The sequence below is a fragment of the Mchenga conophoros genome, linkage group LG7 (genome assembly GCF_057382185.1).
Source record: "Mchenga conophoros isolate Kocher_MC1m ecotype Shallow Benthic linkage group LG7, M_conophoros_male_GT1.1, whole genome shotgun sequence".
In the NCBI taxonomy this organism is placed as follows: domain Eukaryota; kingdom Metazoa; phylum Chordata; class Actinopteri; order Cichliformes; family Cichlidae; genus Mchenga; species Mchenga conophoros.
Window position 1 is genome coordinate 6,288,960 of NC_140532.1, and position 17,541 is coordinate 6,306,500.

General features: G+C 39.5%; 3 protein-coding genes across 3 annotated transcripts; 1 reads left to right on the forward strand and 2 right to left on the reverse strand.

Moving 5' to 3' along the window:
• Positions 1–245: 245 nt before the first annotated feature.
• ldha (lactate dehydrogenase A4) lies at positions 246–5,776 on the forward strand. The gene is made up of 8 exons (XM_085281740.1): positions 246–405; positions 2,390–2,515; positions 2,748–2,865; positions 2,967–3,140; positions 3,238–3,411; positions 3,500–3,617; positions 4,338–4,461; positions 4,577–5,776. Exons 2-8 carry the CDS (start codon positions 2,390–2,392, stop codon positions 4,739–4,741), a joined length of 999 nt encoding a protein of 332 aa, XP_085137866.1. The 5' UTR covers positions 246–405; the 3' UTR covers positions 4,742–5,776.
• A 444-nt stretch (positions 5,777–6,220) lies between these two features.
• Positions 6,221–13,109, reverse strand: tsg101a (tumor susceptibility 101a). The gene is made up of 10 exons (XM_085281741.1): positions 12,698–13,109; positions 11,413–11,500; positions 11,260–11,325; positions 10,623–10,786; positions 10,250–10,376; positions 9,921–9,978; positions 9,598–9,692; positions 7,946–8,148; positions 7,575–7,814; positions 6,221–7,473 (listed from the first exon to the last, which is right to left on the reverse strand). Exons 1-10 carry the CDS (start codon positions 12,737–12,739, stop codon positions 7,384–7,386), a joined length of 1,173 nt encoding a protein of 390 aa, XP_085137867.1. The 5' UTR covers positions 12,740–13,109; the 3' UTR covers positions 6,221–7,383.
• Positions 13,110–15,303: 2,194 nt separating this feature from the next.
• LOC146569436 (tumor susceptibility gene 101 protein) lies at positions 15,304–17,150 on the reverse strand. Its single transcript, XM_085281742.1, has 6 exons — positions 16,989–17,150; positions 16,785–16,869; positions 16,622–16,687; positions 16,341–16,504; positions 16,097–16,199; positions 15,304–15,917 (listed from the first exon to the last, which is right to left on the reverse strand). Exons 1-6 carry the CDS (start codon positions 17,028–17,030, stop codon positions 15,799–15,801), a joined length of 579 nt encoding a protein of 192 aa, XP_085137868.1. The 5' UTR covers positions 17,031–17,150; the 3' UTR covers positions 15,304–15,798.
• Positions 17,151–17,541: the final 391 nt, after the last annotated feature.

A 17,541-nucleotide genomic window follows, 5' to 3' on the forward strand; every position in this document is an offset into this window, starting at 1 on the left:
TAGGTGGGAACTATTTCTTCTATGTGCGGACTGTGACAGACTGCGCAGTGCGTCCCTGTACTTTCACCTTACACTGTAACCTGTGCGTTAATCTATCACAGGCGAGAACGGAGTGCGTGTTTTCCATCGTTTTAAATGCAAGTTGCCTGAAAATATTAAAGGACACAGAGCAGATTATACCAGACCTCAGTACCGCATCCTGCCGTGGACGTGACATTCAACACGGGTTAGTGCCCACACAACCATCCGACCTCATTAATATGTAGGTACGTAACGTCCACGCCGGAGGCTGTCTTTAAATACGGGGAGACACCCTCACACCGGCAGCACTTCAGTCAAAGAGCGTTAGTGTGGAGCTGACACATTCCAACTCCTGGTTTCACCCGTTTCTTTGAAACCTTCAAGGTAAGATGGGTCGCGGTACTCTGACTCTACACACCACATCTGCACCCAGGACTCTCTAAAGACTGTTTTTTATTTAAAGATTTTAAAAGCTGAATGTCTCAAACCGCGTGCTAGAGGACAGACCGGGGCGTGACGATGTGTAATCAGTATTAATTGGGTTCAGCTGCAGATTAAATCAGTTAAGATTTCTGTCAGTATTATTTCCCTTATAGCATAAGTAAACAAGTCAAGCAGAGGTAACAGGTTGTCTTGGGCATTCTGCAGATGCATAGTTACTTGTGGGCTATTATGGAGTATTTTATTCGCCCGTTGTATAAAATGTAATAAAAACAGGAAATATTCCGACTCGTTGGTGTTTAAAAACCTTTTTATGTTCTTTCTGTTTGAATCCATCCCCGTGATCGAGGCGCTTGGGTTTTGGTGACGTAAAATGCGCATTGGCTACGCATGCCTACAGCCGCGGTGGCGACCATCTTCCAACAGCTATAAATGACCCTGGCCCTTTTAATTTACTGCGCTTGGGCGTGCTTGCCTATCGCAGGGACGCAGTGTCTTTAATTGTCTTGTTGGTGTTTTATGGCTTTGCCAGAAATGCCGTCCCCGCGTTGTCGGCTTTGTCTGATTCATCGGACCTTTCTTGGCACAGAGTTGTGGATAAATATTTGACAAATGCAGACTGTGGGGAAACTATTAATGTCTGGTTCTATGACGACTGCAGGGCGGTAAAGCTTTTCTAGGACTTAAATTCAACAACAGTCTTTTCTTGAATTCAGATGTGGACAAGAGATGTGCAGCAGCATTGTAACTGAGATGCTGAACGGCAGCCGTTACCTGACACCCTGTATAGCCTTTAGTGGCCTGCTGGCAAAAGAATGAACCAAATGAGCACAATAATGTTGGGAAACATGATAACACTAGGACTGTGTGTAATGTCCCATTATACTCTTCCAGCTACTAAAAGTCGTCCTCTTATTCAGGCAACTAAGGAAGCAGTTTGTGGAGCACAGCAGTGAAGCACTGTCCCATATAGAACACTGGCAATAATCCTAGATTATAATGGGTCCAAATGCTGGTACATGTAGTATGGATTACACTACTACATTTTTATCCTACAGTTTTGAGCAAACTGTATATACAAGCTGTAGATGGTCACCTTGATGTCAGACTGACATTCTGGCTCCAGCCATCTTGTTTGTTTCAAGTAAACTGATAGATGCCTGGCAGCTCAAGGACACTGGTCACTTGTACACTAGTGGATGCTCATTCAAAAGTAAGCCGCACCCTAATGCAGAGGCTGCTTTATCCTCTTCTCTTAACGGCGCAGCATTTAAGACTAGAAGGGATCAATTGGCACCATAAACCCGTTTGGGAAAGCTTTACCGAGGACATAAATCATGGAAGATGTAAGGTCACATTCATACACTTTAGAGGTTTCAAGTGAGCTCTAGTAGATGTCTCAGTGCATTAATCTGGGCCTGTACTTGGCCATACGTGCTCATCTACACGTCTCAGTGGAAACTGTGCCTTGTCACACCGGTGGTGGAGCCAGGAAACGCAGTGTGTGTGCATGTGAGGCCATCTGGGGATGTTCCCTGTTGCACAGAGGCAAGCTGCAGTGCTTTCAAAAGCAGTGGTTGCCATGGATGCAAGGAGAGGCTCTTTAAAGCTCAATCTCTCAACCTTAATGAAAGTGTTCAAATGAAAATGACATTTCAGTTCTGTAATGATGAAATACAATAAAATCCAGGCTTGATTCATTGTGGGATGTGAAATTAGTCATGGAAACTTTTTTGTGAGCCAACTAGTAACCACACATTCAAATTGCTTCATAGATTATGCGTCTCGCTTTCTTCATGCTCTCTCACTCCCCTCTGTTTACCCCCCCAACCTTTTCCCTTCATTCTCTTCCCCTTTATACTTCTGCATGGCGTCCTTACGTCTTGTGTCTCATATCCTTCATTTCCTTTATCTTTACTTTTAATAGATGTCCACCATGGAGAAGCTCATTGGCCATGTGATGAAGGAGGAGCCTGTTGGCAGCAGGTGCAAAGTGACTGTAGTGGGTATTGGCATGGTGGGCATGGCCTCTGCTGTCAGTATCCTGCTCAAGGTAAGACGGGTAGGAGGGGAATAAACTTGTTGAAATTAAGAAGATTGCTACTATCCTTATTTGGGGATTGAAAAAGGTTTACTCAATAGGATTTCACTGGGACAGATGTAAAGGTTGTGATGGCTAGAGCAATAGACTTACCAGATCCAACGACATTTACCAGAAATGATGTGTTTGCTGTGTTATGTAAAGTTTGTTTGGTTGTTAAATTGACCTATAATATAATAATTAGGACTTGTGTGATGAGCTGGCACTGGTTGATGTGATGGAGGACAAGTTGAAGGGTGAGGCGATGGACCTGCAGCACGGATCCCTCTTCCTTAAGACGCACAAGATTGTAGCTGATAAAGGTGAGAATTGACAAACTGTCATTTAGTTTACTTGCTGACTAACCTGGAGTGGAATACAACTTTTTTTTTTTTTTTTTTTTTTCCTCCCTCCATCTCTTCAGACTACAGTGTGACAGCCAACTCTAAGGTGGTGGTAGTGACTGCAGGTGCCCGCCAGCAGGAGGGCGAGAGCCGTCTCAATCTGGTGCAGCGTAACGTTAACATCTTCAAGTTTATCATCCCCAACATCGTCAAGTACAGCCCCAAGTGCATCCTGATGGTGGTCTCCAACCCAGGTTAGACAAGGAGTCTACATCATGTGGGGTTTACATGGTCCAATTCCTGTTCGAAGCAGATTAATGGCTGATAATTTCTCATTTGGCACCTTCCCAGTGGACATCCTGACCTATGTTGCCTGGAAACTGAGTGGCTTCCCCCGTCACCGTGTGATTGGCTCTGGCACTAACCTCGACTCTGCTCGTTTCCGCCACATCATGGGAGAGAAGCTCCACCTGCATCCTTCTAGCTGCCATGGTTGGATCATCGGAGAGCATGGAGACTCTAGTGGTACGCTAGCGACATTATTTGCGAAATTTATACTGTCACGTACAGTTCAGAATTTCCTGTTTCAGTGGGGTGTATTTCTTTCTCGTAGTGCCTGTGTGGAGTGGTGTGAACGTTGCTGGAGTTTCTCTTCAAGGCCTCAACCCAAAGATGGGGGCTGAGGGTGACCCAGAGCACTGGAAGGCAGTGCACAAGATGGTGGTTGATGGGTGAGTGTTGCAATTTATTTGCTGGAGTCTGTCATCCTCTTCAAACATACTGATTTTTGTTTTTAACAACATGTATGGAGTGCCTATACTATTCCCCATGAAATGCTGTGTTAGACTAAAGCTCACTTGTTCTCTTTGACTCGTGTCTAACTGAAGTGCCTGACAATGATTAACACTGAATCCATAAATGGCAGTAATGACGCCGTATGACCCATTATCTGTATTGGTATGTCTGAAAGTTGTATGCAACTCTCTGCAGAAAGGTTAATATTGCACCATCATTTATTGTCTGCCAATCAGTAGACTTGTATTGTAATAGCTGGGTCTTTAGAGTTCAGCCATGTGCAATACAATGTTCTTTGTGTCCCAGTTGAGTCTTATCATTTCACTTATCTTTACAAAGATGAGAGAAATCCACATGTGTTGTTTCAACAGAAGAAATGGTATCTGTAAATGTGCACCTCTGTATGGCTAGTAGAACTCATTTGTCTTATCTTTTAAAGGCAGTTAAATATTTTAATTAAAAATCAATTTTGTATCCCTGTTTTCAAAACTCTTATGGGCAACTCGTCAAATTTAAGTTTCTCATGCAAATACCAGTGGCTGCAATCAATGTCTACTATAAACTTGTTTAAAAAAAAGAGCTCGCACAACATGACCCATTTCTCCTTTCAGTCTGTTATATGCCATGCTCATTTTTATTTCTTGTCCATGCTGCAGAGCCTATGAGGTTATCAAGCTGAAGGGCTATACTTCCTGGGCCATTGGTATGTCTGTTGCTGACCTAGTGGAAAGTATCATGAAGAATCTGCACAAAGTGCACCCTGTGTCTACACTTGTCCAGGTAGATGAGGATTTCAGTCTTTATTTTTACTTGCTGAAAAGAAAATGCTATACTTTCCACAGATGTGACAAGGTCAGCTTGTAACTATCACATTTCCTTGCCTTTTACTGTATAGGGCATGCATGGGGTGAAGGACGAAGTCTTCCTGAGCATCCCTTGTATCCTGGGCAACAGTGGCTTGACAGATGTCATTCACATGACGCTGAAGCCTGAGGAGGAGAAGCAGCTGGTGAAGAGTGCTGAGACCCTGTGGGGTGTACAGAAGGAGCTCACTCTGTGAAAAGCACGTCTCTGAATTCTCCAGTTGTCCCTAAAATGACACCATGTGACTCCCTCCTAGTTTCCCTCTTGTGTCTCTCATTGTAATTGGTTGATGTCACCTGTGAATTTCTTAAAAGGCCAAGTGCTTGTAACTAAACCACTCAAAGCTGGGTTTTACGTTTGAGAGATTCACATACAGGTGTCATTTTCCTTTGCTTCCTTCAACCTGGCCTTGATCTTCCATGAAATTTTTGGAAACTCATGCTCGTATCCGTAAAGTCAGCCTGTGTTGGAGAGTAAGTATTTGTCATCCATTTGTCCTCTCTGAAATCATGCAGTCTTTGTGCATATATATTCTGTGTACTGTATGTTACGAGTACTGTTATTGCTTTTTCTGTACACTCCTAGATCAGTCTGTATGCATTCTGTGGCCGTTGAAGTTATGTTTCTCCACTTGGTAATCTCGGTTTATATCTTGGAGTATAATGGAGACATTCCATTCTGTATGAGGAGGGCTTCCTATTCACCCACAGTAACACTGCTGCATATGTCACTGGTCCAAAATCTTATGATACCAAAGTACCTTATATTATAGTAAAGCAGACTTCCATAAACTTTCTTGGTACTGAAGCCTTCTTAAAGCCTAACCACAAGTGCACTGACAAAATACTTTTGAAAGCAAATTTCATGGCACACAAAAAAACTGGCAAAGTTTACATCTATTAAGGATAAAATGTGACTGCCATAATATAACTCAGATAACAGAGCCAGTGGGAAAGGGTTGGGTTATGAATCATAAGACTGCTACAGTCATTTAAAACAAAAGTTGCTTGTGTACCCTAAATGTTCTAACAGGGTTTTTTTTTGTTTTTTTTAACACCACCTGACTCTGGAAAAGAACATTAAAAACAAATTCTATTTATAAATGTTAGATCTATTTATGTATTAATGTCACAATATTAAAGAGGATTTATCGATAAGTTACTGGGAAACATGTCATGGCAGCTGGATATTAAGCTGTTTGCTGTAACATCAAATAAATCTGCCAGGATTATTCAAGTTTGTCCTGTGTTCTGTCCTGCATTTACCATCAAACCTGGGGTTGGGGGTCCGTTTGTTTGCGGAGCTGCTGGGTCAGCTGTTGCCCAATATGAGGCTGATCTGAGCTTTTCATGCAAGACTTCAAAATATTTAACTTGCCTTTAAATTACTCGTATTCATACTATTCTACCTGCTCACAACCACTAGCATTTTAATATGTAACTATCACTGGTTTCATAAGTGGTCTGTGTTAAGAGCAGTTTTCTTACAGAAAGCAGTTCTACAAACCAGTGGAGGAAATTATAGTTCATTATTTTGGCCTTTGGTGTACAGACTAGAGCACCAATCTTCAAGTTGGTACACTCTGAACCACCGCTACCTTTTGGTTGTGCAACACAGAAAATCGTTGAATAATATCAATTATGCAAGCCACATGAATGACATGACTAAAAAGAGATGACCTATTAAATCAATTTATTTGTACTGATTTACATCTTTACATAAAAGAGCAAGTTGCCTATGGTTAAACTGAGGAAAAAAAACAAAACAAAATCTATAATACAATTCAAAGTGCATTTAGTAAAAGGCTAAATTCAAGAAAAAAAACTTTACACAAGTTAAAGTTTTGATTAGTACATTTGTTTACTTTTGTACCTCTTAACACCCAGTTTTATTCACAAATTTTTAACTTATGTTTACTTTAACCTTCTCAGCAGGACTGAGAATGGACAGCATGGGAAAAAAGAAAATAAATCAGATACAATGGAGAAATTCCTTTACGATCCAGTAATGTATGCCAAGCCTGCCACCTACCTTAGACACTCTACAGAGTGAAACAAAAAAATGTACATGATTGACTGGTTAAAGCAGTCAACGGGTATAACAAGCAGCCGCCACACACTGAAAGAACCTCTCTCTCTCACACACACACACCCTCCATAAGGAGACATACAAATGGAAAATAATGTAGTAATAGTAGTGTGTGCAAGTGGGATAAGAGCTCAAATTAAAGCTGAATGTCTGACCCAAACAAATCGGTTCAGGTTAATGGATATAACTTCATGGCTACTGAAACATGAACAGAAATCCTGAGGATGAACCCTTCCCTTCCTGAAAAGTACTCCTGTGTATTTACAGACATATCTTTTCATTACAAAAGGGAGTGATCATATGGGCTCTCTACAAAGCTCTTCACTTTTAGCCCCTACCATCTGTACTTAAGCCCCTACCATCTGTACCTACTAGCCAAATCATGTGTTATGGCAAAGAAATTGCCAACAGAACCTGTAAGCTTTAGTTTTAGGCCAAATTTAATGTCATGACAGTGTTTTTTGCTTTTAATATTTGGTCATAAAAATAACCCTCTCATGTTTAGGTCATGTCCTTACACAATGACCTCAAAGGAGTGTTTGGTTAGTTTAAAATCTAAACTGTCTAGCTACAACTATGGCTGCAATTTACCATTCAAATATGTATTTTGTCTTTGTTGGTGCTGTTCAAATTTCTATCAGAATAAATTCAATATAAGACTATAAAATAGAGCAGCTGGTTGATATACAAGATGATAGAAGAGAGTAAGAGAGCATGAAGATATGAATGTTTCTAGGTAGTAAGCGTGGGTCAGTAGAGGTCACTAAGCCCAGCAGTCTTGCGGGCTTTTTGCATAAGAGCACGAAGCTGGAACTGCTTCCTGGACAGAAGACGTACATGCTATAAACAGGAAAAAAAAAAAAAAAAAGAGGCAGATAGGTTAAAGTGTCTGTATACTTGTTTCTGCTTATATGTGCTAGCAGCTATCTAGATCTGGTTACCTTGAGAAAAACTTCCAGGTCTATGACACCCCTGCGGAGGGCTTCGCCCAGGTAGAAGATTGTGTCTTCAATTGCATTCTCTTCAGCGTACAGGTTCAGGATCTGTTTGTACAATGGCGCTGTGGGCACAATGACGTCATCAATGTCATTATTCTCCGACTGGTTTTCCATTTTCTCCAAGGCCTCGCTCAGCTCCTCGTCTTTTCTCTTCAGCAGATCGATGTTCCTGTCAACTTCAGTCTAGTGGAAACATCGTGATGATTGCACATATTTAGCAAATCTCAAAAATGACTGCTGTAACAGTTATCTGTGGTGAATAGAGAACAAAACAAACAGAAAGATTTAACACTGAAAGTATGATCATCTCTCACCACTTCCTGGTCCAGTCTTGAGATCATCTCTTCCAGTTTCTGATGTCCTTTCTTCAGGTCCTCTTCTGTTCGCTTCAGGGCATCCAACTCTGCCTGAGCTCTGTCCATCTCCTCCTTCATTCTCCAGCGAAGCTTGTCACTCACTGCAGAAATTAGAGATGCCCGGATGGTGTCCTCGCCAATGGTGCCATCTCTGTTTGGGCCTTAAGAGGAAGAGATTATAATAAGTCATCTGAGACAGTGAACAGGAGAGCCAGATGGAAAAAAAGATACTACTACAACTTAAACCATAATCTCACCCAAATATAATTATATTTGATTTTGTTAAGTCTCTTTTACACATACCATGTCCTATGTAAAAGAGCCTTTACTGTAAATTGACAAAAGCTAATCATCTTCAGATAACTGTAAAAATGATAATTTAAATCATAATTCTGTGGAGGCTTTTCTTCCACAGAGAAACTGTGCCACCCTAAGGTGAGGATGTTTGACTAAACCATAACAGACATTTTTTTCAGGTTCTTGGTGGAGGCAAGAGGAAAATGCACAGATTTCTGTCAAATATGGTAACATGGACTTGTGGCCTTTACTATATACACAGACCAACTCTACCAGCGCACATAGTCACTCCCTAAAGCTCACTATGAGCCAAGAAAAACTCTCCACTATTCATCCTTGCATTGCAGTTATTCAGTTCAAACAATTCACACTACATTTAAAATATTTTCAACAGTATTTATAGGCACAGCAAGGCATCACCACAGAGAAATCTGACAACAAGGTTTATATACAAACAAAAGGGTCCAAAAGGGTGTTTTCCAGAATGATGGAAAATGAATGAAGTATTCACATGATTTTCCCAGTTAAGCCATTTATTGGCCTCCAGTTTTAGTTTCAGTTTAACACCCATTGGCCAATCTATGATTTATGTTCTGGTTGTAGCACTATCCACAGTGACAACAATATTGTAGGATGGTGGTGAAAAAAGCAACAGAAGGAAAATTACATCTTAACAAATTCATACTTTTATTGAAAAACAAATTCCATGTAGGCAACCTTACTAAGCATTACAGCTGGTATTTTGGACTGTATTGTAAAACAATTTACATGTTTATTTATTAGTGTTTTATACTAGCTACACAAGACAGTTCAAGGACTGGCAAATTCCAGATTATATAGCAGTAAATATACTGGCAAATGTCTGCAGAGTCAAGACCACCTTGTGTACAGTCTGGAGTCAGCGCCACAAATGTCAGAGTTAATTCACCCACTAGGTGACCCCATTTCTTCTCCTTTACCGTTCCAAACCTAAATATAGACCTGTGTGCTTCTGAAGTTTAAGTTGTGGGGGGCAAAAAGAAGCTTTCCCTTTCCGTTCAGGGCCATCCCACCCTTTGGCCTTTAATAGACCCCACTCTAGTTACACTAATGACCTTTCACTGGTGACTTGGTACGCTACTGAAGTTATTCAGAGGGTGAGAGAGTCGAAGTCAAAAGGTCAAGTGTCTCAGTATGGATTAACTAAAGATCATAAAGTTTTATCAAGGGTGAATAACGTTTTTTGCTGAGAATTAAAACTGTTCTACATTAATATTTCAAAGATACCTGGAAGTAGAAAACATATGCACCCAGATGCTGGATGTAATACTTACCCACTGTGGAAACTGGAGTCTGGGTGGGGTAGTGTGCCGGTCCAGCAGTAGCTGGGTAAGAGTTCCCCCCTGGGTACTGATAACTTGGGTAGCCTCTGAAAATAGTTAGATGATTGTCAAGCTAATGCTTTACATTTTCTATTCTGAAACATTTCAAGACCGTATTTGCAAAATTCAGCTGTACATGTAACAGAGCCAGTGCTGCAGTGTCTTGATAATAAAAGTCAGTGAATACTCCACCATCAAACATATTGAATTTGTTGTGTCACACATATAAGTGTTAGCTGTAGGCAGCAAATAAAAGGGCTTGGGAGAAATCTTACCCAGAGTTAGGATTTGGACCATATGGTGACACTGCAGGCATGCCAGGCATGTAGGAAGCTGCAGCAGAGAGAGAGAGAGACAAAAAACGAGATCTCAGGACACAAAGGTCAAAGGTTTCATTGATTTTTTTTGGGACTGCTCACAGGCACACAGAAGAGACAGAGATAAAGTATCAGTTTCAGTATTGTGTTGCCATAGTATGTGAGCTCCATCTGGTGCCCAAGGAAGTAAATGCACCATTAAAAAACAAACAAAAAAAACCTAATTTCTAACACTTTGGGAAAAAAAATTCACAGACTACTGTGTACAAGAAATGTATGTCACTCACAATTTGGGGGTCCGGCTGCTTGAAAGGCTTGGTAAGGAGCTTGTGTGGTCGGACGAGAAAACACAGGGGGCTCCTCCCCGAACACCACAATCATCACCTGAATCAGACCATACAGGTCTGATTGAGGCTATAAAACAGTGAGACACATTTTATTAACCAAATTGCCAGGCAAGTTAAGAATGCAAATGATATCTCGAGCCACAAAGGCACTTTTTTTGTCCTATAATCCAGCATACCAAAATGTTGCCTTTTTCTCCATCTAGTAAATTCTTTGAGCTACATTTTTGTGTGCAGAAACTCTAGTTGTCACACTACATGCTTTTAATACCTTAAAACATGTTTTTAAACATGGATTAAAAGAATTACTACTTACATGTTTCCATTCATGTAGATACGGCAGGTAAATCTTTCCATTAGCATCTATGTGCTTGCCAGTTTTGATCATCATAGCGCTGGTAGGTTTGACAAAACATATAGGTGGGTTGTAGGGATATGTGTCCAGGAGCCACAAACACACTGGGATGTTGTACACATTACCTACAGAAATCAAATACACAGTGTTATAATATAGCTATTGTCCAAAACCTTAATGTCCTCACTCCTCCCTTAATATTTAACAAACTCCATATTCTATTATCAAGAACATATTAAGTGAAACACATTTTATGTATCTTTGTACATCAAATACACATTTAAAAAAAATCACAAAGTCTGATATTCAAGCAAGATTAAAAAAAAACTGCTTTCTGTCCACATCCACAAGGTGAGAAAGTTTAGGTTTGGCATTTGTCCTGAGATAATGGTGTAAAAAGGAAAAAAAAAAGGTGCAGTTAATCCAGTAAGTCAGAGTGACCACATCGGATAGAAAAAAAGTAGTCTAGTAGACATTATAAATAGTAGTAAAAAAAAAAAAAACTTCACTTAATTATGCTTGAAATTTTCAAAAATATATATAAAGTTATTAATTTATTGGAAAACCTCTTTTTAGAGAGCAAAGAAACATCCATTACCTCTGTAGCTCACAGGAACAGTTCCTGTCAAGCTCATCAGATCTCTTGTGGAGCCATCATTAAATACTGAAATACAAGCAGATGCATGCCATTACACAACATACAAGTGAAACCAAGCAGTTAAAAACAGGAGATAAATATTACTTAATTTACCATAAGCATCCATGACTGGCTTCAAATCCTTGTACTGGGAGATCACATTGGTTATTTCACGAACAGTCAGGTCTCTGTATTTGTATTGCTGGGCAACAAGTAGAGGAGACAAAATTAATATTTTTACTTTTTTTTTTTTTTTTTTATATTTTGTTTACCAAGCTGCTATTCAAAATTCAGTGCCATACAAACTGAGAGTGATCATTTGTATTGACTGATTGATTTTATTTCACTCCAAAACATATCACAGACTAAAAACATATATCACTTAATTACCAGAATAATGACTAAAAAAATACAACTAAAAATAAAAGTCAACTTATTTGATAGGTATTTTGCACTGTCAGTTGAGCTAATGTTAACTGAATTATATTTCACTGACAGGCCACGTTTGTTTGTTTTTTTTACTATCAGAAATAATACTTTCACTCTTCAACAAATGAAGTGCAAGCTTACTGTTCTTCTAACCGCGGGATAACAGATTCTTATTACTGAGCTAAGCTCAATATCCTTAGGATTTTTACACAAACTACAAGAGCTGGATAAGAATCACGTACATAAAGGAAATGTTCAAAAGACAAATCTGAAACAGTAATAGACCTGTAACAGATCCTTGTGGTACACCACAGATAAAATTTCCAAGGGGTGACCTTGAAGAACCATTATTTAATTCTACATACTGTAAACAGGACTTGAAACACCTTACAGATTAAATTTACTGCCTCTTTACATTTGCTTATAAATTAGAATAATCCAATTAAAAAGCCTTGTGAACGTAAATTAGTACAATACCAGTATGGATACAATTATCCATATTAAACTCATTTTTATCAGAGAAGTGTTTAAGACCAGTGTCAATAGAGTCCCTTGGTCTGGCAACCGATTGAGAGTCATTAGCTTTTTCCCACCGATGCATCACAAACCTGGTAATAAACAATTCTCTAAAGTATTCTGAACACGACTGGCAATATAAATACAGGTCTACGGTAACCTCCAAAACCGTGGTCTCATTTTTTTAACCAAAGTAACTTCAATTAATAATATGTGCAACTGTGTGTTCTATGGTTACACAGTTATGCCTCAATCTAATTTAGTACAATATATTTTACCAAAACAATAGTTAAGATACTTTATTATCTTAAATTTGGCGAAAATTGACAGTCTATTAAACAAAACCGTACCAGGAAATGTTAAACTGGCTTCTAACGTTAGCCAGTGTCAAACAGGACGCTATGAGCTAATTTGCTATCGTTTTTCAACAGTCAACACTCAAGCTCAAACTTACCTTTAGCATTTTCTTCAGGTTACTTTCGTTGACTACTGCCATGTTCCTCAGGTGTTTATTTTCACTTTTCTTATTAATAAGTTAAGCGTCTTAACAGCTGACTTTTATGACAGCTAAAGTGACAGCGAATGCAAGCTAAAGCTGGCTAGCGGAGCTCCGGTAAATGCAAGGCTAACGTTAGCCCTAGCTCGGGCGGACTCAAACAAGGGCGTGATTCAGCTACTACGAGAAATCTTCCAGTCTTGTAAACGGGAACTGTATCTGTGTTCCACGCGAATACTCAAAAAACAACTCATAAATCGACAAAATAGCTAACGAGTAATTGTAAAAAGGAGCTTGAAAACAAAAATCCGATGGTCAACAAAAGGAATTTCCGGCAGTTCTCTTTAGTGCTTCCGGTCCCTGTGTGACGTGATGTGATTAACACGTCAATGTAAGATCCCCAAATTCTACGATAGCCCGTGATATAAATCTGTAAATGTACACATTAAATGAATTAATAATTACATCTTATTTAATGTTTACTGTTTTTACTTCCGTGAGATGCACACAAACAGAATACTTGAATTCTGATGATACTATATTTCTTCCATACACTTGACTACCGTGGGAAGGAAGAACTCCCTTTTTACAAAAAGTGACCTAAAGCATGACATGTTCAGGGAGGGGCACTCATCTGCCACAACAGGACTCGGGGTGAGGCAATAGAGAAGAAACAAAAGGGGAGCATAGCAGACAAGGACAAAACAAACATTATGGAAGAGAATATACAAAAATTATTCACATGTTGCAGTGGCATCCAAATGCATTAGGAGTGAAGGAAGCCTGCTCTACCCCTAATTATAAGCGTTATCAAGTTTTAAATCTAATTTTAAAACTAGAGAGTATCTGTCTCCTGAATCCAAAGGAGCTGTTTCCACAAGAGAGAGAGCTGCAGGCTCTTCCTGCCATTCAACTATTGGATACTCTAGAAACCATGAGTAAGTCTTCATTCCAAGAGTTTAGTGCTCTACTGGGATAATATTGGGATAATATGATATGAGATTTTTAAGAGCTCATATTAAATATTAAATATCTCATATTAAAGTAAAATTGAGACAGGCATGGTGTTGGCAGGATCACACTTTAGGGCTGTTTTGCTGCCAGTGGTATTTACAAATTCTTCTACTTTTACCTCAAATTATGATGATGATTGAAACTTAAACACAATTCCATATTCCAACAGGGCAATGATCCAAACCATACATCAAAACTGGCTTTGAAATGAGTAAAGCACACTAAATGGCCTGTATTTGTATAGCGTTTTTACTAGTCCCCACTAGGGACCCCAAAGCGCTTTACACACCCAGTCACACACTGGTGGAGGCAAGCTACAGTTGTAGCCTGGGGCAGACTGACAGAAGCAAGGCTGCCATATCGCACCATCGGCCCTTCTGGTAGGTGAAGTGTCTTGCCCAAGGACACAACAACCAAGACTGTCCGAGCCGGGGCTCGAACCAGCAACCTTCCAATTACAAGGCAAACTCCCAACTCTTGAGCCATGATCGCCACTAACATCAAGCTTCTGGAAAGGCCTTCCCAAAGTCACCATTATGGATTATGTTTAAAAGTCTGGGCCATGCCAGCAAGCCAACCAGTTTAAATGAATTGGTCAAATATTCAGCCACAGGTATGCCAGAAGCTTACTGATGCTAAAGAGTCTATTCAAGGTACAACTTCAGGACAGCATGGCGCAATCACTGTCCACTTAACATCGATGGATCCACTGTGGAGGTCGTCAAGATCACCAAATTCAAGAAGGCCCAACAGCGTCTCTACTTCCTGCAGAAGCTGAGAAAAGCCTATCTCCCTCCATCCATTCTCACCATGTTCTACAGAGAGCCTATCAAGAGCATCCTGAGTAGCTGCATCACTGTCTGGTATGCAAACTGCACCGTACCGGATTGCAATACCCTACAACAGATCGTGACAGCACCTGAGAAGATCACTGAAGCCTCTTTTCCCTCCAGACACTTATAGCACCTGCTCTGTCCACAGAGCCAACAGCATTGTGGAGGACCCCACACACCCCTCACACACACTCTTCACCCTGCTGCCTTCTGGCAAGAGGTACCAGAGCATTCGGGCTCTCACTACCACTACCACTCTGTACTGTACCACTGTACATGGTTGGAAATGACAATAAAAGCCACTTGACTTAACTTAGGACATTTAAACAAATATCAGTGGAAATATATGCGTATATGTGAGCCTGTATGTATACTTTTGCTCCGGTATGGATTAGAGAAAATTCAAAATAAATTCAAATGTGTTCATGTGTGTTTAAGCTTAAAAAAAATGCAAAGCCTCTAATTCCCATGATTCCCATGATGAGTGTATAGAAACTTCTGACCACAACTTTATGTGGTATCCCAAAATCATACTTATAGTCATCAATCACACATTTAGCCATCATTTATATTCTTTAGCAGGACAAGGAAGACATAGGCTATATATATTCAGCCATTTATAGTTGCTATATTAAATATTATGGGCAAAAATCAAATGTTTTGTAAGTGAACTACAATTCCATGAGAGTTATTTCAACAATAACAAGCAATGCAGGTTTAACATAGCTATTTATTTTCAATAACAGAATAAATCAGTCAGTTTTTACAAAAGATTATATTTCAGTCAGAGTCTTCCGGGTATGTGTTTACACTGATGAAAAAAGCTTATACCTATATTCTATTGACAGAGGTAGTTTTTTTCTATTTTATATCAGTTTATAAAATAAGACAGGCTTTTATAAAATGACAGAGGACCACACCCATCTAAAGTCCAAACAGCCCAGAAAATATTGATGCAGTTGAGCAACATCTTTATGAGGCACTTGTAAAGCAATGACGGTGGTTAAAATGTTTATTGCTACCACACAAAATCAAATGAAAGGGTGCTAATTTGTGATGAAAATCATTTGAAATATAAAAATACAGCATGCTTTTTCATATCTGAAGACTTCACTATTTAACACACAGTCAATAGATACCATATCCACAATATGGGGGGAAAAACTGACAAAAACATTTCTCTCACAAACTGTTGCCAAATTGCACAAAATACTAACAATTAGTTTCATTTTCTTGCTGAAAAGGTTGCCCGTCTTCTCTTGTTAAAGACAGATATAAACTTCCATCTGTGTCTGTAAATACTTCTGGTTGTCTGTGGAACTGCAGCCAACCTGAACAAATAGAATAAATATCGTTAATCAAATAATGATCATGTCTGACATTCTGACAAGTGAAAGGTATTTTCAAACTCAATCAGGCGGATCCTCGATTATTGGCTCCATCTTATCAGGACACAGATGTTGTTTTTGACAGCATAGAGGCTTCTTTCGTGCTTGTGTGTGCTACTTACAAGAGGCTTGCTCAGGCTCTGCAGAAGGCTTCATACACACAGGAGGAAATTCTCCAAACACGGCAACCATCACCTGAACAAGGCTCATTAGGTCACACTCCCCCTAATAATAGAAGGAAAGGGTCACTTTCATGCGCTCTGGCTGTAGAGTTATGCAGCCACATTGTGTCAGTGCCAGCAAAATCAACCCCTAATCAACCCCACATGCAGCTTTGTCGAAAACAAATATTGCTTCAATTCTCACATTCTTCCACTCTCGCAGGTAAGGCAGCATGACTTCACCATTGCTGGAGATATACTTTCCGCTGAGGATCATCATCTGTTGTGTGGGTCTGATATAGCAGATGGGAGCAGTTTGGGGGTAGGTTTCCTCAATCCACAGGCAAATAGGAATGTTATATGTTATATCTTGTATAATGGCAAAGAGAAAGATATCAAAATCAGAGAGATTCTTAACCTTTCATATTTTTTGTTTGAAGTTATTCTGTTATGAAAGAGAACAAAATGGAATGCGAATGTTATTACTATTAATCGTGGCAGGAATGGTTCCGGTTAAGCTCATCAAGTTCTTTGTAGTTCCATCATTGTAAACTGTACAAAACACAGCAAAGGCAGTTACTGTTACAATGCAACGTTCCTTTTTCCACCGAGTTTACAAAGTTCGGCAGCATTGGACTGTGAACCTTACCATATTTATCCATTACGGGCACAAGGTTTCTGAAGTAAGTTAATGCCACGTTTATTTCATGAGCCACACACTTCCGAAGATATATCTTCAAAACATAAAATAACAAAAATTAAAAGGAGAATAGACAAAAAACAAACAAACACTGGAGAAATCTGTACATGAAACTACAGCCGCTGATCCAGCGATAAATGAAACATTCCTTACCTTAGGAAGCATTTTCTTAATCGTATCTTCGCTGTATGGCATGATTAAAGTTTCTCTGAGAAGAAAATGCCACCTTTTTTTTTCAATCAGTAACACTCTGTATGACTGTGTCAGACCTGTGAATGTCTGCCTGTCATGGCTTTTCGAGAACCTCTTATCTTTTATGACCCTTGAAAGCCAGGAAGAGAGAGTATGCAAATCTTCCGTGCTGAAAACCAATAACTACTCTACATGGCTTAAAGAAGAGGCATAAAAACATGAAGTGACTTGCATCATGGGTCACTGTTAGATCAATCTGCTAGCATGTGTCTTGCTTTCTGCTTCCTGATTTAGTGATGACACTAACTTATCACCGTCAAATAAATCATTTCATTCATACCATATGGGTGACTCTGTGGCACTAATATAAATAACAGTCAACTCCAGTAGTGACAGAATAGAAATAAGTTCCAAATGCTCTGCTTTATAGGGAGTGCAGAATTATTAGGCAAGTTGTATTTTTGAGGAATAATTTTATTATTGAACAACAACCATGTTTTCAATGAACCCAAAA

What these genes read in the sequence shown, in the direction of transcription:
- tsg101a (XM_085281741.1), bottom strand. Translation starts at nt 12,739, where the DNA reads ATGGCAGTAGTCAACGAAAGTAACCTGAAGAAAATGCTAAAG. An exon ending in CAAGACTGGACCAGGAAGTG is followed by an intron (nt 7,815 to 7,945) that starts GTGAGAGATGAT and finishes TGTTTCCACTAG; the next exon opens with ACTGAAGTTGACAGGAACAT. An exon ending in ACCTGGAAGTTTTTCTCAAG is followed by an intron (nt 7,474 to 7,574) that starts GTAACCAGATCT and finishes TCCTGTTTATAG; the next exon opens with CATGTACGTCTTCTGTCCAG.
- ldha (XM_085281740.1), top strand. Translation starts at nt 2,390, where the DNA reads ATGTCCACCATGGAGAAGCTCATTGGCCATGTGATGAAGGAGGAGCCT. An exon ending in GATGGTGGTCTCCAACCCAG is followed by an intron (nt 3,141 to 3,237) that starts GTTAGACAAGGA and finishes GCACCTTCCCAG; the next exon opens with TGGACATCCTGACCTATGTT. An exon ending in AGAGCATGGAGACTCTAGTG is followed by an intron (nt 3,412 to 3,499) that starts GTACGCTAGCGA and finishes TCTTTCTCGTAG; the next exon opens with TGCCTGTGTGGAGTGGTGTG.
- LOC146569436 (XM_085281742.1), bottom strand. Translation starts at nt 17,030, where the DNA reads ATGCCATACAGCGAAGATACGATTAAGAAAATGCTTCCTAAG. An exon ending in TTAAGAAAATGCTTCCTAAG is followed by an intron (nt 16,870 to 16,988) that starts GTAAGGAATGTT and finishes TATGTTTTGAAG; the next exon opens with ATATATCTTCGGAAGTGTGT. An exon ending in ACCTGCGAGAGTGGAAGAAT is followed by an intron (nt 16,200 to 16,340) that starts GTGAGAATTGAA and finishes TTCTATTATTAG; the next exon opens with GGGGAGTGTGACCTAATGAG.